This window comes from Podarcis gaigeae (assembly GCF_964106915.1).
Source record: "Podarcis gaigeae genome assembly, chromosome: 13".
In the NCBI taxonomy this organism is placed as follows: Eukaryota; Metazoa; Chordata; class Lepidosauria; order Squamata; family Lacertidae; genus Podarcis; species Podarcis gaigeae.
In genome coordinates this window covers 43662337-43681044 of record NC_139689.1, presented here as the reverse complement: position 1 = coordinate 43681044, position 18708 = coordinate 43662337, and the positions used below count along the sequence as shown (strand labels likewise).

The 18708-nt window shown below is 50.0% G+C and overlaps 1 protein-coding gene and 1 long non-coding RNA gene across 2 annotated transcripts in view; one reads left to right on the top strand and one right to left on the bottom strand.

Annotated features, from left to right (window-relative positions):
- Positions 1-954, top strand: part of LOC310830278 — a 73469-nt gene extending 72515 nt beyond the window's left edge. Inside the window, exon 3 of the long non-coding RNA XR_014557525.1 lies at positions 848-954. This is a non-coding gene — a long non-coding RNA (uncharacterized lncRNA). The remainder of the gene's footprint in view (positions 1-847) is intronic.
- Positions 955-8162: 7208 nt separating this feature from the next.
- CNTNAP1 (contactin associated protein 1) overlaps positions 8163-18708 on the bottom strand; it is a 42419-nt gene continuing 31873 nt past the window's right edge. Inside the window, exons 19-24 of the mRNA XM_083709049.1 lie at positions 18023-18259; positions 16775-16902; positions 15269-15362; positions 12799-13035; positions 11001-11051; positions 8163-9732 (exon numbers count right to left, since the gene is read on the bottom strand). Of these exons, the coding sequence (XP_083565175.1) occupies positions 9467-9732; positions 11001-11051; positions 12799-13035; positions 15269-15362; positions 16775-16902; positions 18023-18259 (1013 nt within the window). The 3' untranslated portion in view covers positions 8163-9466. The remainder of the gene's footprint in view (positions 9733-11000; positions 11052-12798; positions 13036-15268; positions 15363-16774; positions 16903-18022; positions 18260-18708) is intronic.

Genomic DNA, 18708 nt, shown 5'->3' with positions numbered 1-18708 from the left:
AACTCCCATCTGCCCCTGCCAGCGTGGCCAGGGATGATGGGATGTGTAGTCTGTTCCTGACCAAATTCCTCTCCCTCAGAAATCAGGATTTCCCCCTGCCTATCGATGTACAAAACAAACAAGTTAGCATGCACTTTAGCATAATTTGCTCCACCAAGGGTCGGCCGCAGAGAGCTGGACACTCCGTGAGCTATAGAGGGTGGAAAGCTAAGTCGATGGCGTGAATTACTGTAAGGGCTGGATCCTCATCAGCTCCGGCGGTAATAATAGCCAGCTTTTCCTGCTGTTGAGGTTATTTGCAGGCACCAGCAGAAGACGAGATATTCTTCTCAAAGTTTGGCATAGCAGCTGCTGCGTGTGACAGTCTTGTCCATTTAGAGGTGGCGAAAGATTTACACTATGGGGCTGGGTTTCGTATTAGTAGTATGCAGAGCTTTTGAATTCTACAGAATTATCTCCTGCATCATCAGGGAGCGGTTTCTTACTACCGGCAGAGAGCAACATTTTGGCCTAGTCTGAAGGATTTTCAGCCATTTCAGATCAAGATAGCTGCCTAAGTGTAGATGCTCCCGCATTTATCCCAAGTAAAACACTCTTTGAAAGGGTTCATTGGCCAAATCCCTCCCCCTGCCTGTCCCATGGATAGTGTCTAAACATGCGTAGAGTGCGTTTTCTCCCGTATAGCTATAACCTTCCCTCTGTCATCTGGGATTAGGGCTTTCCAGGCAGTTCGGCTGCGATTGCTGGACAGCCTAGACTTCCCAAATCTTTCTCGGAAATTAATCACAAAAAGAACTAAGCAGCAGTGATTGCGCCGCTTTTCCTGTTGCTCATCTTTCCACAGCAGCTGAACACCGTATTTTTCGCTCTATAAGTCTCACCAGACCATAAGACGCACCTAGTTTTTGGAGGAGGAAAACAAGAAAAAATAATATTCTGAATCTCAGAAGCCAGAACAGCAAGAGGGATCTCTGCGCAGTGAAAGCAGCAGGGATAGCTGCGCAGCCTGTATTCACTCCATAAGACGCACACACATTTCCCCTTACTTTTTGGGAGGGAAAAAGTGAGTCTTATAGAGCAAAAAATACGGTACTCGTGGTGGTGGGGAAACGAGAACATCAATCACACACATAGTCACTCAAAGCATTTTACTCTGCTTCCCAACACGGATATTGATTCTGTTGTGAGAAAAGGAGGCCCAGTAGCTGCCAGCTTGCAGTCCTCCTCCTCTCCCTGGCTGTTGCTCATACAGGGCCCTCCACAGGAGCCCTTATCTGTAAAAATGCGAAATAAACTGACTAGTCCAATTGTGATGGGAGCTTTCTAGAGCAGCAGCCTGCTTCTGAGGTTACTTGTGTGCGTTCTGGGTGCCGAAGTTAATAAAAGAACTTCCACTCTTCAATGCATTAAATCAGGGTTTTCCAAGCTTGGGTCTCCAGCTGTTTTTGGACTACAACTCCCATCATCCCTAGCTATTAGGACCAGCGGTCAGAGATGATGGGAACCGTAAGTCCAAAAGCAGCTGAAGACCCAAGTTTGGGAAACGCTACATTAAATGCTGCCTAAAGCCATGAAGGAGGCTAATGTTCGGATTGCTATCTGCCTAGCAGCAAGTGATTTTTGGTAGCAGGGAAGGTGGAATTGGAGTGTGAGATTAGCTATGGGGTTGTAGCTAAATAAAACAGATGCAAATGCACTTTTCCTCCTCAGCTACCTCTGCACCCAACTTTAGATTAAGGAGAATATGGTTCCTGGGGCAGACTGCAGTGGGAAGGTCTGCAACTCTCTGATCTGACCAATGGCTTGAAGTGCCAAACTGAGCTGCTGCCTTTCAGAAAGGAGCTATCCAGTGCTGAACCTGCCACTGGTTTTAAGGTGATGCAAGTTTTAATACTTTGACTGGGCCTATAGTAATAGGCGCTTCATCTGCTTATCTCCGTTGCAAAAGTACCTTAATCCATAAAAAGGCATTGTTTGTGCAGCTGTTTGGGTGTTTGGACCTCGCATCCATAGTGCATTCTGTTCCCTCTTATAATGCAAGCCTGTATCGCTTGACACTTTTGAGGCACAGCGCAGAGGTTGGCCGGGGCAGAGGCCTCCAGTCCCCTCCCAGAACATTTATAGCGTGGTAACGAGAGCAGGTTTAGCATGCAGCATTGTGGACTTGTATGCTTACTTCCACCCCCCACAACACAACACAACACAACACACACCAAAAGGAAGTTTAATGGAACTGCTCTTGTGTTGGAGAAATTGGGGGGGGGGGCAGAGCAATTTCTCTCAAAGCCACTCTTGTCTTGGCCTCTTCCTCCAAGTCCTCTGGCTGCTTGCGTCTCTGTGCTTTGCTGCTGGCAACTTATGTGCACTTTATATATTATGGCTTGTAAGAGTTTTGTCTTAATAAAGTTGTAGTGACTGCTGAGTTAAGTCTGTGTCTTTTCCAGCTTGCCTGGGGACAGTAAGCTGGAGTGAGCGTTTGTCTGACCCAGGGGGTCGGGGCCTTTGTTCAGCCTGCGGGCAAAAGTTGATAGAGCAGTCGTTTTTGGGATACTTACCTCTCTGTGCAGCATGGTGTCCTCTCCACCCATCCGAGCAAGCAGGCAGTATTAGCACAGGCCAAGGACAGACAAAAACACTTGAGGAGGGCAAAGAGCAGGAGTGTTTGGGGCCCAAATAGAGAGATCTGGTCTAACCCCCTCCCCCTGGCACTTCCCACACCCTCAGGAGACCGAGGGACAGGACAGTACATGCATGTTTCGAGAAGACAGCCCTGTAACTGAGTAATGCATCAACAGCTTGAGATACACATGCATAGAATTGAAGGGACCCTGAGAATCATCCCCGTGACATTTGCATAGGGCAGCGTTCCCCAAACTTGGGTCTCAGCAGTTTTTTAGACTATGCTTCCCAGCACCCCGATCATCTTGCTAGCTAGGGATGATGGGAGTTGTAGTCCAAAAACAGCTGGAGTATGGGAAATACTAGTATATAGGGTCTCACAGCAGAGGGGAACGGACAAAAAAGTGGGGGGGTTGATGATGTGCTTTCTACTTTGTTTTGTATTGCGCGTGTGGTTTGTGTCTCTGAAAATGCTTGCCTTACGAAGTCAGAGGTACCCAAAGGAATGTTTCATCTCAGTCAGCCTACAAATAAAGGTCCATAAGAGGGGGGGCGACCCATATTAAGACAGTCTTTATTAAGCTGACTGAAATGTCATGAACTGGTGTGCAAGCTTTTGATATCCCTAGGCTAGGTGGCAATGAAAAGCAATGACAAACCTAGACATCATCTTAAAAAGCAGAGACATCACCTTGCCGACAAAGGTCCGTATAGTTAAAGCCATGGTTTTCCCAGTGGTGATGTATGGAAGTGAGAGCTGGACCATAAAGAAGGCTGATCGCCGAAGAATTGATGCTTTTGAATTATGGTGCTGGAGGAGACTCTTGAGAGTCCCATGGACTACAAGAAGACCAAACCTATACATTCTGAAGGAAATCAGTCCTGAGTGGTCACTGGAAGGACAGATCCTGAAGCTGAGGCTCCAATACTTTGGCCACCTCATGAGAAGAGAAGACTCCCTGGAAAAGACCCTGATGTTGGGGAAGATGGAGGGCACAAGAAGAAGGGGATGACAGAGGACGAGATGGTTGGCCAGTGTTCTTGAAGCTACCAGCATGAGTTTGACCAAACTGCGGGAGGCAGTGGAAGACAGGAGTGCCTGGCATGCTCTGGTCCATGGGGTCACGAAGAGTCGGAAACGACTAAACAACAACAACAACGCTAGATGGTAAGAAAAAATTCAATGAGAGAAAGCAGGAGGGAAAGAGAAAAGTGGAAGGTGTCGTCATTTGGTAAGAGTTTTGAGATGGCATGGCAGAGTAGCACCATTAGAAACAGATATGAAAGCTAGGAGCTAAATGGTACCTTCAACCTAGGTTATGGACACAACAACGGAATGTCTAGGTGCGCTTTTTCTTTATAACAAGAATACAAAGCTGAGAATGAACGAACTGCAGCTAAAATATTATGTTCATTTTTCACATGGTCTAGTCCAGGGGTCTGCAACCTTTAAGACAAAAAGAGCCACTTGGACCCGTTTCCGAAGAAAAAACAACAACTGGGAGCCGCAAAACCATTGCGACATTTAAAACAAATATAACACTGCATACATTGTTTCTTAGCCCAATGTTATCCTCGTCATTATAAAAATAACTTTTTTGACACTTTTTAATTATTTTTTGTTTGACCCCTCAGAATTACTCCTCCTCATAGAAATAAACGTTATATTAACAAGTTACCTTTTTTTGAGTGTGTGTTCTTCACTCCCCTTCAAAACAGTAGCTGCAAATTGCAAAGCAATAGCAGCAAATCAGCCAGCAACAAAGACATGCTATATACCGTATTTTTCGCTCCATAGGACGCACTTTTCCCCTCCAAAAATGAAGGGGAAATCTGTGTGCGTCCTATGGTGCGAATGCAGGCTTTCGCTGAAGCCTGGAGAGCGAGAGGCATCGGTGCGCACCGACCCCTCTCGCTCTCCAGGCTTCAGGAAGCTATCCGCAAGCCTTGCAAGCCCGGCGGGAGTTCCCACAGGCTCACAAGGCTTGCGGGCAGCAGCCTGCAGCTCCAGCGAGTGTCCGCAAGCCTTGCGCGCCTGGCGGGAGCTCCGCCAGGCGCGCGAGGCTTGGGGCGGCAGCCTGTTGCCCGAAGCACAGGGAGCCCTCCGGAGGGCTCCCCGTGCTTCAGGCGAGTGTCTGCAAGCCTTGCGCGCCCGGCAGGAGCTCCCGTCGGGCGCGCAAGGCTTGGGGCGGCAGCCTGTTGCCCGAAGCACAGGGAGCCCTCCGGAGGGCTCCCCGTGCTTCGGGCGAGTGTCTGCAAGCCTTGCGCGCCCGGCAGGAGCTCCCGTCGGGCGCGCGAGGCTTGGGGCGGCAGCCTGCCGCCCGAAGCACGCGGAGCCCTCCGGAGGGCTCCCCGTGCTTCGGGCGAGTGTCTGCAAGCCTTGCGCACCTGGCAGGAGCTCCTGTCGGGCGCGCGAGGCTTGGGGCGGCAGCCTGCCGCCCGAAGCACAGGGAGCCCTCCGGAGGGCTCCCCGTGCTTCGGGCGAGTGTCTGCAAGCCTTGCGCGCCCGGCAGGAGCTCCCGTCGGGCGCGCGAGGCTTGGGGCGGCAGCCTGCCGCCCGAAGCACAGGGAGCCCTCCGGAGGGCTCCCCGTGCTTCGGGCGAGTGTCTGCAAGCCTTGCGCGCCCGGCAGGAGCTCCCGTCGGGCGCGCGAGGCTTGGGGCGGCAGCCTGCCGCCCGAAGCACGCGGAGCCCTCCGGAGGGCTCCCCGTGCTTCGGGCGAGTGTCTGCAAGCCTTGCGCGCCCGGCAGGAGCTCCCGTCGGGCGCGCGAGGCTTGGGGCGGCAGCCTGTTGCCCGAAGCACAGGGAGCCCTCCGGAGGGCTCCCCGTGCTTCGGGCGAGTGTCTGCAAGCCTTGCGCGCCCGGCAGGAGCTCCCGTCGGGTGCGCGAGGCTTGGGGCGGCAGCCTGCCGCCCGAAGCACGCGGAGCCCTCCGGAGGGCTCCCCGTGCTTCGGGCGAGTGTCTGCAAGCCTTGCGCGCCTGGCAGGAGCTCCCGTCGGGCGCGCGAGGCTTGGGGCGACAGCCTGCCGCCCGAAGCACAGGGAGCCCTCCGGAGGGCTCCCCGTGCTTCGGGCGAGTGTCTGCAAGCCTTGCGCGCCCGGCAGGAGCTCCCGTCGGGCGCGCGAGGCTTGGGGCGGCAGCCTGTTGCCCGAAGCACAGGGAGCCCTCCGGAGGGCTCCCCGTGCTTCGGGCGAGTGTCTGCAAGCCTTGCGCGCCCGGCAGGAGCTCCCGTCGGGTGCGCGAGGCTTGGGGCGGCAGCCTGCCGCCCGAAGCACGCGGAGCCCTCCGGAGGGCTCCCCGTGCTTCGGGCGAGTGTCTGCAAGCCTTGCGCGCCTGGCAGGAGCTCCCGTCGGGCGCGCGAGGCTTGGGGCGGCAGCCTGCCGCCCGAAGCACAGGGAGCCCTCCGGAGGGCTCCCCGTGCTTCGGGCGAGTGTCTGCAAGCCTTGCGCGCCTGGCAGGAGCTCCCGTAGGGCGCGCGAGGCTTGGGGCGACAGCCTGCCGCCCGAAGCACAGGGAGCCCTCCGGAGGGCTCCCCGTGCTTCGGGCGAGTGTCTGCAAGCCTTGCGCGCCCGGCAGGAGCTCCCGTCGGGCGCGCGAGGCTTGGGGCGGGAACAAAGGAAAATGCGCCTCCTCCCCTCGCCTCCACCCCGGAGCCGCGGCAAAGGCGTTAAAGAGCCGCATGCGGCTCCGGAGCCGCAGGTTGCCGACCCCTGGTCTAGTCCTTCCGCTGCCCACACCCCTAATATTCTTAAGAGGGTCTCTCTTCCAGTCTTCAGAGAGTAGCTGGAGGTGGAGAGGCAGAAAAAGGTCCTCCTTTCCTTCCACTCTGCAGTTTTAATCTGAAATCTTAGGCTCAGTACTGCGCCCAGAGCTCAGAAACTACTCGCGTTAACAAAATTCCCTGTCGCAAAACGCGCCTAGAACAATGGGAGTTTTGACCGTTGAGGAGAAGTAGCAGACATTTTTGCACAATTCAGGATGCATCCAGGCTGCCTAGGAAGAGGAAACGCATTTAATAATAATAATAATAATAATAATAATAATAATAATAAACAATTTATTATTTATACCCTGCATATCTGGCTGAGTTTCCCCAGCCACTCTGGGCGGCTATATACAATGACGGGTGATTCCATCCTCTCTTCAACACCTGATGAATTTTCATGAGGACCGTTTTTAAATAAAAAAAGTACAAGTAGCAGCAGAAAAGGGAAGAACAGACTTTGAAGACGGGGGGGAGGGAGAGAAACTGAAATATAGACACCCTCCCCTGCTTATGGGTTGCTGGGGTTTTTTTTAACTATCTAACTTGATGAAGAGTTCTGGGGAAACTGAGAGCTTGCATGCTATTGTGACATTCTGGTCGGCTTAAGAAAGCTGTTGCCTTAATGCAGAGTTCAGGGCAAGGAGTGCCCATCATTCTAGTGTTATCTGTAGGAGCCAAGGTCTCTTCACCCTGTTATTCACCATAGGAGCCACACATAGTAGCTGGCCTTTGCAACAAACGATGCCTATTCAGGTTTTATGTGTTGTGAGATCTGATTGCCTTGCATAGCTAGGGCAGCTCTAGCCGGTTTTGCTGCTGCCGTTCTCACCCCAGCACGTCGATTCTCTATGTGCAAAAGGAACGTGAGTCTAGAGCAGGAACTTTGCAGCAGTGGAGATTTTGAACCATCCTAACACACCCTCGGGACGCGGGTGGCGCTGTGGGTTAAGCCACAGAGCCTAGGACTTGCCGATCAGAAGGTCGGCGGTTCGAATCCTCGCGACGGGGTGAGCTCCCATTGCTCGGTCCCTGCTCCTGCCAACCTAGCAGTTTGAAAGCACATCAAAGTGCAAGTAGATAAATAGGTACTGCTCCAGTGGGAAGGTAAACGGCCAGAAGTCATGAAGCGGCTTAGTCATGCTGGCCACATGACCCGGAAGTTGCATGCCGGCTCCCTCGGCCAATAAAGCGAGATGAGCACCGCAACCCCAGAGTCGGTCATGACTGGACCTAATGGTCAGGGATCCCTTTACCTTTACCTTTAACACACCCTCATTGATTGCACCGCATGGCTGTACAGTACCTCGGGTTACATACACTTCAGGTTACATACGCTTCAGGTTACAGACTCCAGATGAGAACAGAACTTGTGCTCTGGCGGTGCGGCGGCAGCAGGAGGCCCCTTTAGCTAAAGTGGTGCTTCAGGTTAAGAACAGTTTCAAGTTAAGAACAGACCTTCGGAATGAATTAAGTACTTAACCCAAGGTACCACTGTAGTTACAATGCTGGTGGTTGCTTGGACTAGGCCTGCAGCCTTTCTCAACCTGTGGGCCCCCAGATGTTGTTGAACTACAACTCCCATCACCCCTAGCTAGCAAGGCCAGTGCTCAGGGATGATGGGATTTGTAGTCCAACAACATCTGGGGACCCACAGGTTGAGAACTGCTGGAGGGCTACCTGTTAAATCTCAATTTATAATTTAGATACTTGTGAACAACAGCCTTCACACCATCACCTCCCCACAAAATGACACAGGCTCACGTCGTCATCGCCCTGACTTAACTTTCTTTACATTTATTTATTTAGGTAACCTTCACGTTTTGTCCAGACAAACAGCTCCTTAGAAAAAATAAACCGCTCAGGAATAGCCCCGGGCTTTTGGATAAAATAAATCCATTTTGCATCTGCTACACAGTTTTATCTTCTTAACATTTCACGAGTGAACTTAGCTTTTCAAAAGGTAAGGGGAGGAAGAGGGTCGGAAGAGTTACCCAAGAGCAAAACCTCCTTCCCCGAAGTAGCAAACTACAGACCACAGAGACGACATCACTTCACTGGAAAAAACAGAACATCAGACTTCTGCTTTTGTGTTTTTTATACAAACCGATAGAATAAAAAAACTAGTCTGTCTAATAACCCACAACTAAAAGGGAAGAAGGGAAGGTAGAAAGAATCTTAAAATTCTCAAAACCCTGATTTACGAAAGCAGCAAAGTGGTAGCAAAGTGCGAGTGATCCTTCCATGCGCTGCAGCTGCACACAGAAATATATTTATATTTATATATATTTATATATATATATATATACTGGCAGGCAGGTACCTACATTGCACATTGGATTTCTCTCAGGGCACAATATAACGTGCCGAGATCTAAAATATGCTATATTGCATGGCTCGACTAATGGCTTTTTTTGTTTTTTAATTAAATGCTAAGCAATTAAGCAGGAAGACTATGTGCTAGTGAGTCACGCGTGAAAAGGCCAGAATGGATATTGCGTTGCATTTTCCCTTGTTCCGTAAAAACAAAATAAAAAGAAGAAAGTGCAATATTGACCGTCCAGTGTCTCTCTTCAAACGGCAAGGATCTGTGGAGTTTGTCTTGGAGGAAGTCCAGGCACGGGCTGCTTGCCATACCTCTGCCACCCCAATTTTACTCCAAAGGAGACTTTGTGCGGTCCAGAAACAGGAGTGCAGAGAGACTTAATAGCTCTGGGGGTCGGGGAACAACCACCCTCAGGTATCATTTGGGCATCTTCTTAGGCACCAACCTGATCAAGAGATGAGAAACGGGACTGGGGAGAATCAGGCTATTAAAGAAAAGAAAAACTCGGGCTGGGGACCTTTGATTGACACCTGCCCATCGGTTATTGGATCCAACCGGAAGATGCAGCAACACTCCACAGGATGTGCAGGTGAAACAAGGCAGAGGCACCAGGAGGGCCGTCGTCTCGCAGTGGGGCTGTTGGGGGGAGAAGGTCGGCTTCCCAGAAAGTGGCACAGTTGGCAGTTCGGGTTTGGTCTTGCCAAAAGGCTGCAGCCAGCACCAGCAGAGGGAGGAGTCGGCGCTCCTGGCTCCGGTCGGCTATTCGGTTTTGGACTCCTCCAAGATCTGCGGCAAGTTTTGATCCTTCCGCGAGGCGGCAGGCTTCGCCGGCGGGACGGGAGGGGCTCCGCTGCCGCCGCCGCCACTGCTGCTGCCACCGCCGCCGCCGCCACCGCTGCTGCTACTACTGTTGTAGTCCTGGATGGCCTTGGGCTCGTTGGTGTGGTACGAGCCCTTGTAGCGGTGATGGTGTAGGTACATCAAGAGGAGAGCGGCCGCCAGCAGAAGGAGCAGGAAGAAAATCACTGAGGGAGAAAGGCGAGAGTGAAGGGGGAGGACGAAAATAACCCAGAAGCAAGGCTACACATGGGCAGGGCCATAGCTTCTTGGTAGACCATCTGGGATGCCTGCAGGTGCCAGGTTCAACTCCCAGTTTCTCCAGTTATAACAACAACAACAACAACAATAATTGATAATAATTCATAATTCATAATAATTCATAAATCATAATAATTAATAAGTAGTACTACTACTACTAATAATAATAATAATAGTGCTGGGACAGTGTTGGGAATGGCTGAGTTCACATCATCATCATCATCATCATCAAAATAATAATAAATATTATTGTTTCCCAGGCCACTCTGGGCGGCTTCCAACACAATATTAAAATACAGTAATGCATCAAATGGGGACGCGGCTGGTGCTGTGGGTTAAACCACAGAGCCTAGGACTTGCCGATCAGAAGGTCGGCGGTTCGAATCCCCGTGACGGGGTGAGCTCCTGTTGTTCGGTCCCTGCTCCTGCCAACCTAGCAGTTCGAAAGCACGTCAAAGTGCAAGTAGATAAATAGGTACCGCTACTGCGGGAAGGTAAACAGCGCTTCTGTGCGCTGCTCTGGTTTGCCAGAAGCGGCTTAGTCCTGCTGGCCACATGACCAGCTGTACGCCCTCGGCCAATAAAGCGAGATGAGCGCTGCAACCCCAGAGTCAGTCACGACTGGACCTAATGGTCAGGGGTCCCTTTACCTTTACCTAATGCATCAAACATTAAAAGCATCCCTAAACAGGGCTGCCTTCAGATGTCTTCTAAGAGTCTGGTAGTTGTTGTTCTCTTTGACATCTGGTGGGAGGGTGTTCCACAGGGCGGATGCCACTACCGAGAAGGCCCTCTGCCTGGTTCCCTGTAGCTTGGCTTCTCGCAGGGAGGGAACCGCTAGAAGGCCCTCAGCGCTGGACCTCAATGTCCGGGCAGAAAGATGGGGGTGGAGATGCTCCTCCAAGTATACTGGACTGAGGCCATTTAGGGCTTTAAAGGTTAAGGCTGGGATTGCCCCCCCTCCGCATCTGAAACCCTGGGGGGCTACTGCTAACTGACGCGGGCAATGCTGAGCCCTTAGGTGGACCTGTGGTTGGACGTTGCACCCTGTGGCTTCCTCCGTTCTTAGGTGTGGCTGTAGCACGGTAGGCCACAGTCAGGATCTAAATCTGAGCTCAAAGCTCCCATGGGCCAAGCTCCCATGGTGCAGCAATTGGGCCAAAGTTCCTAGCAACCCTCTTGGTCTCCCACTCACCTCCAATGATGATCGCGATCCAGCCGTCGTCGTGGATGTACAGGAAGTCAACTAGAAGGACACAGAGGACAAGGATGAATAAAAATCAATGATTTTTTTTAAAAAAATGGATTTAAAAAATAAATTGGATTTTTTATTTAAATCAGGTTGTTGTTGTTTTTAAATCAGATTTTTAAAATAAAATGCTTTTGGAGGAAAATTCTTTCTAAAGATAGTTTTCTATTTAAGTTACATTATAGTCCAAAGGCTATTCATCAGGAAATAAGGATTTGTTTTAAGTTTTTCATGTGTGCTAAAACTCGTAAGTTTTTTTTAAAAAAATGTTTAACCACATCAGTTAACAAACATGGATACATATGCTATATGTTATTGTTTTAGTTAAATAAATTGTTATTAAGGAAATGATTATTTATCTCCTTCCAATAAAGTACAGCAAAAAAGTTGTCCAAATATAAGCAGTTAACATTAAACCTCACAATAATTTCTTAATTATCTGTCTATGTATTTCTAATAGTATAACCAAATCAGTAATATTTGATATAACTGTAAAAACTACTCTGAAAATTTATTATTCCAAAAATGAAACCTTCCTCTAGTTGTAAATATTAAGATGATACCAGCAATAATGAGTCTTTCTGTTAAAAAAAAAAGATTTAAATCAAGTCTTATTGACTAGTGATTTAAATTGTGATTGCAAAAACGCTCAAAATAAAACAACATATAGCTCTCAATGCAATTTTACATTGACGACAGCGCCCTCTGGTGTCACATGTTGATAACGCATTTACAGTGGTACCTTGGTTCTCGAACTTAGTCCGTTCCAGGAGTCCGTTTGACTGCTGAAACAGTTCAAAAACCAAGGTGCGGCTTCCGATTGGCTGCAGGAGCTTCCTGCCCTCAACAGAAGCCACGTCGGACGTTTGGCATCCGAAAAACGTTCGCAAAGCGGAACACTTACTTCTGGGTTTGCAGCGTTCGGGAGCCGATTTGTTCGTCAGCTAAGCTGTTCGGGAACCAAGGTACGACTGTATAATGTTTTAACTCACCAGTGTAGATTAGTCCAAGGGTTCTGGCCCAAACATCACCTGGGGCACATGAAGGAAGGCTAGGGGTGCTCCAGCGGGTACAGAATGCTGCAGCGAGGCTCCGTACGGGGTCCTTGCCGCAGAATCACATTCATCCAGTGTTTTACCAACTGCACTGGCTCCCGGTGGAGTACAGGGTCAGGTTTAAGGTGCTGGTTTTGACCTTTAAAGCCCTATGCAGCCTAGGACCCACGTACCTACGGGACCCCCTCTCCTGGTATGCCCCGCGGAGGACCTTAAGGTCCAGAAATGACAACAGGTCCAAGGTGTTTAGATTGGGCTCAGCTAGGGCCAGGGCCTTTTCAGTACTGGCCCCGACTTGGTGGAACACTCTGTCACAAGAGACTAGGGCCCTGTGAGACTTGACATCTTTCCGCAGGGCTTGCAAGACAGAGCTGTTCCGCCTGGCCTTTGGTTTGGACTCAGTCTGACCCTTATGTTTCCCTCCCCTTATGGTTTTGCTCTATGGGCTACTTTTAAGATGAGGCTGCATTTTAACCTGTATTTTAAATTAGTTGTTTCCTCTCCCCCCCCCCCCCCCGCCCCATTATGTTTTTACTGTTTATTGATGTTAGCCACCCTGAGCCCGGCTCTGGCCAGGGAGGGCGGGGTGTAAATAACATTTTTTATTATTATTAAATTTATTAAGAGGTTTCCTCGCCCCCAAGTAAACACAGTCTTGCCCCCTTCCTTCCCCATAAATGCTACCTTACCTGGGTCTATGTACCAGGGGTCAAGTTCCGGTGGCGTTTGGATGTAAGAGTTGGGCATAGAGGCACAGCTGGACTCCACCAGCCGCCCTTTGATGCTGTAGGGGCGGATGGGATTTTTGCCACTGGCCCGGAAGATGGTTTTCAGAGGCACAATGCTGTTGAATTTCACTCCTGAGAGGCAACCTGTGAAGCCCGGTGTGTTGTATCTTTGGATGTCCGGGTGAATCAGGCCTGTCTCTGTGGACCATGGAAGACAAGAGGAGCAGGACAGGGTTAAACAGACGCCAGCTTCTTCCTCAGCAACCCCTCAAACCCTAACCCCCCTCAAAACTACCCCAAATCAGGGAAATGATATATAATGAATTGAATATTTTTTTTAAAGTATATTCCTGCCTCAAACCCCCCCCCCCCCGAGTCCTTTTTGTTGGGGATAATTCAGAGGGAAATTCCCAGGTGTCAAAAAAGACTATTTATGTATGCCACTACCACAGCCGGTGTCTTGGAAAATGAGTGAGGCCCCAGCCAAAGAAGAATGGCAACTTAAATTGATGGAATACAAGGAGCTTGCAGACTTAACATATAGAATATAAAAGAACAAGAAGAATGCGTGTTTAAAGAAGACTGGAAAATGTTCACTGAATATCTGGGTGAAAATTGTGTTCATTTAAAAACGCTGGTTGTGTTAAGATAAATTCAATAGTGTAAATAAGTTTTGAGGGATGTAAAAACGGATTACTGAATGATTTAGTTCATGTAAAATATTCGGGGATGTATAGCATGCAAAATGAACCACCGAAAGAGAAGAAGGGAAGTCATTGATTTATGGTTGTTGAAATGAGTATTTTGAAATGTAATTTAGGAAATTAAAAAAGAAATTGTGTGTGTCAATGGGTTTAAATGTATGTAATAAAACAGGTTGTTCAATGAAATGAAATAAAAACTACCCCTAATCAAAAGCACTGACAATGGTCAGCCGTTTCAGTTTTTGAAAAAGCCTTGAGATCTGTAAGGACAGGCTTAGGAGTCAATGTCTGGCAGGAAGTAAGGCAGCACTCCAGGGGGAGAAGGGCTCTTTGTTCCTTTCCCCGCCTAGCGACAGAAGGGCATGCTATGCAAATTAAGGACGGCCATGCAAAATTCATATGATCTGCATAATTTATTCAGCCCAGAACCTGCAAAATCATTTTCAGCCCTGTTACACAATGTTCAGACAGAGAGGTCTGCATTTGAAGGATGCAACAAGGGGGAAAGGGAAGGGAAAGTGGGGGGAAGAGAGCTTGCAGAAAGTGGGGTGGAAGGAGAAGACGTGAAAAGGGGGGGCAGGAGGGCAGCGGAAGAGCAGAGGCGCTCAGTCAATGGCGGCTCTTTGAAGAAAGGAGTTCTCCATTTGCCTTAGAGGAGGCCCCAGGGTGCCGGCCTCTGCGACAGAACCTTCTCCTCCTCTTACAGACTCGGCTGCCACCAAATTCTATTACCGTATTTTTCGCTCTATAGGATGCACCGGACCATAGGAGGGGGAGAACAGGGGAAAAAAATTCTCCCGCTCTCTGCTCAGCGCCCCTTCAGCGAAGCGGCAGGAGAAACAGAGCCCCTTCCATTTCTCCTCCCGCTTGGCTGAAGGGGCGCTGCGCAGCTCTCCCTCTCTGCTGAAGCCAGGAGAGTCTTGCTCTTCTGGCTTCAGCGAAAGGAACCTGAAGCCTGCAGAGCACAGCGGGAACTCGCGCTGTGCTCCGCAGGCTTCAGGCGGCTATCCATGAAGCCTGGAGAGCGAGAGGGGTCTGTGCGCACCGACCCCTCTCGCTCTCCAGGCTTTAGCGAAAGCAACGCGAAGCCTCCGGAACGCGGAGGGAGCGCTCCCTCTGCGCTTCGGAGGCTTTGCGTTGCTATCGCTGAAGCCAAGGAGCCTGCATTCGCTCCATAGAACGCAAACACATTTCCCCTTAATTTTTGGAGGGGGAAAGTGTGTCCTATAGAGCGAAAAATACGGTAAGTATCGAAGCTCACAGTTCCCTATCGGGCATATATATAAAACAACAAACTTCCATATACCGAAGGGAGGCCCCTGAGGATGCAGAGGGCATCTCCTCAATTTGGGGGTGGCCAGATTTTGCTTTGGAACTGATAGGCACTCCCAGGTTGGCGATTAGAAGGAATGGGGGTCTCCAGGAACACAGGGGAAAGAGGACAACAGAGGGACAGGGCAGAATCCAGAAATGTGGAAGTGGAAGGAGGAGAGAACTATGTTTGTGAGCCTAAAAGCAAAGCAGAGTTGGATGTCAGGGTGAGCTTAGGTGGAGCAGGCATCCGCCTCAATCTGGAGCTTTCTAGATGTTGGCCACTGGCCATGGGTTGGGAATCTAAAGTAACTGGAAGGAACTAGGGCAGCTGAAGGCTGACTGGCCCATCCAAGGAGCTGGGCATGGGACAATCAATACCAACAATCAATGCAGGACCCACGACTCTCACTCACCCATGAAACGACCGAGATAGAGCGCCTTGGGCGAGTCAAGTCTGCCATCCACAAAGAGGGAGAGCTGGTACACCTGGACTGGGTAATAATCCAACTAAAGGAAGGAAGAAGAGAGAAGATATACTATAAGGCTGATCAGGATACCCTCACAGAGAACAGTGGACTGGTGACCTGGAAACTACAACTAATCCAGAATGTGGCAGCTAGACTGGTGACTGGGAGCGGCTGCCGAGACCACATAACACCGGTCCTGAAAGACCTACATTGGCTCCCAGTACGTTTCCGAGCACAATTCAAAGTGTTGGTGCTGACCTTTAAAACCCTAAACGGCCTCGGTCCTGTATACCTGAAGGAGTGTCTCCACCCCCATTGTTCTGCCCGGACGTGAGGACCAACTTCGAGGGGCTTCTGGTGGTTCCCTCACTGAAAGAAGTGAGGCTACAGGGAACCAGGCAGAGGGCCTTCTCGGTGGTGGCACCCACCCTGTGGAACGCCCTCCCATCAGATGTCAAGGAAATAAACAACCTTCTGACTTTTAGAAGACCTCTGAAGGCAGCCCTGTTTAGGGAAGCTTTTAATGTTTGATGTTTTATTCTGTTTAATATTCTGTTGGGAGCTGCCCAGAGTGGCTGGGGAAACCCAGCCAGTTGGGTGGACTATAAATAATACTAACATCATCATCATCATTTAGTATTATTATTATTTTACAGTGGATAACTCAGCCATTCCCAGCGCTGTCCTAGGCCCTGTGGGCTACTTGTGGAAGGTTGTGTTCCACACACCTCAACAGCCAGTTTGATATATCAGCAGAGTACGTGGAGCCCCAGCTATATACTATATAGAGTTCTTCTGGTCTCTGAAGTAAAGATACATATGTACAGAGAGATCTGGTAACACTATCTCCCTGCTAGGTAACGCTGCTGCGTAAAACGCAGAGCTTCTTCCTCACATGCAGAGTCAGACACTCCCATGGAAACAGGGTAGTATCCAGACAGGACAGAACAATATGGCATACATCATAAAAACAATGCCTGTTATACCTGTTTCTACACCTAGGCATTCTTGGACTAATGGAAGGGTAAATGACTCAGCAAGACATACACTTGGCCTTGCTAGTGTTGCTATGGCAACCCAGCGCACCTGGCGCCTTATCTCAGAACTTCCAGACGCTGGGAATGTGTGCATGGAGACACGAAGCCAAGCACTGCATTATTTAACCATTTGTCCGCATGACACCAACGGGCCCACACTCCACAGAGCAGAAAGCTGCTGGGCTACTCTCCCGAGAGTCCCTCCCTCCCTCCAGACAGTGAGAGAGCCACAGGGCCAGAGGTGAAGACCATGTGTAGTCCTCTAGGCATTGCTGAACTGCGGCCTCCATCACTCAGCTGAGACTGATGGGAGTTGGGAGCCAAGCAACATCAGAGGGGCTCCAGGTCCTTTCCGCCGCACAACGCCTTTCTGCAGGCCCCTCCCCACTCGTGCAGCAAGAGGGGCCCCCCTTACCTGTGTGTACAACGTTCGATTGACGCGTGTGACGTTGATACTGTGTGGCTGTCCGTCGGCCACAGAGCGTGTGCTCAGGGGGTAGATGGCAGGGAGGGCTCCCAGTTGGTAGTGCAGCTGCAGGATGCCTGCACGGCAAACGGCAACAGGTAGAAGGGGACGGCAAGGAGGAGATGGTGTTACTTTGAAACAAGAGCTCTCAAAGGGGTGCGACAGCAAGCGTGGCCGGGACAACCAAAGAAACATTTGAACATTTCAGTGTTGAGTCCTGAAAGACCTACATTGGCTCCTGGCACATTTCTGAGCACAATTCAAAGTGTTGCTGCTGAACTTTAAAGCCCTAAACAGCCTCTGCCCTGTAGACCTGAAGGAGTGTCTCCACCCCCATCATCCAGCCCTGACACTGGGGTCCAGCTCCAAGAACCTTCTGTGAGAAGTGAAGCTACAGGGAACCAGGCAGAGGGCCTTCTTGGTAGTGGCACCCACCCTGTGAAACACCCTCCCATCAGATGTCAAGGAAATAAACAACTATCTGACTTTTAGAAGACATCTGAAGGCAGCCCTGTTTGGGGAAGTTTTTAATGATTTGGCATTCCCAAGACAACCCTCATCACAAACATGGCAAATATGGAACTACAGTTGCAATTGAAATTATTCAACCCCCACTGCAAAGCAGATTTATTATCAAAATTTACCTACTCCCAGCTGTTTGCAATGAGCAAATTGCATTTTTAATACAGTGGTACCTCGGGTTACATACGCTTCAGGTTACAGACTCCGCTAACCCAGAAACAGTACCTCAGGTTAAGAACTTTGCTTCAGGATGGGAACAGAAATCATGCTCTGGCAGCGCAGCAGCAGTGGGAGGCCCCATTAGCTAAAGTGATGCTTCAGGTTAAGAACAGTTTCAGGTTAAGAACGGACCTCCAGAACGAATTAAGTACTTAACCTGAGGTACCACTGTATTCTGGTGGCAGGGGAAACCCAGCCAGATGGGCGGAGTATAAATAATATATTATTATTATTATTATTATTATTATTATTATTATTATTATTATTATGCCATCTGCTGTGGGTGCTGTAGTTATGATTCATGCGTTGCAGGGGGGCTGGACTCGATTACCCCTGGGAGGAATCCCTTCCAACTCTACAATTCTATGAACTATCCCGACGCCATGGCAAGATGCGGTGTCAACAAGAAAGAGGCCAGATTCGGAGAGCCCCAGGGCTAGCTCCCATGATGCTTACCGTCCTCACGGATCAAAATGGTCATGTAATCGTGCACAAAGGTGCTGACGTAGATCAGGACGGCGGGGGCCGAAGTGGTGCGGAAGCTAAGCCACACATCCTCCCTGGTCAGATTGTAGCCGGGGAGTGGCTGAATCGGCTGGTGGAGAATGTTGGAGAACTCCCGGACCACATGCAACGGCATCGTCATGATGTCGTAGCGCACCCAGGTGCCTTGCTCGAAGTAGGCGCCAATGTCTGCAAAAGGGGATAGATGGGGGAACACGGCAACGGTTAGGCGGAGAGTCAAAGGCCTAAGGAAAATAATAATAAAAAATAATAATAAATGTTATTTATACCCCGCCCTCCCCAGCCAAGGCCGGGCTCAGGGCGGCTAACAAGCAATAATAAAAACAGGTTGAATGAATACAAAAACAAGATTAAAAGACAACATTAAAACATCAAAACATTAAGATGCAGCCTCTTCACAGGAGGAGAAAGGAAAAAGTAAGAGGGGGAGGGAATCAAACTGATTCTAAGCCAAAGGCCAGGCGGAACAACTATGTCTAACAGGCCCTGCGGAAAGAAATCAGATCCTGAAGGGCTCTGGTCTCATGAGACAGAACGTTCCACCAGGTCGGAGCCAGAGTTGAAAAGGCCCTGGCTCTGGTTGAGGCTAATCTAACTTCCTTAGGACCCGGGACCTC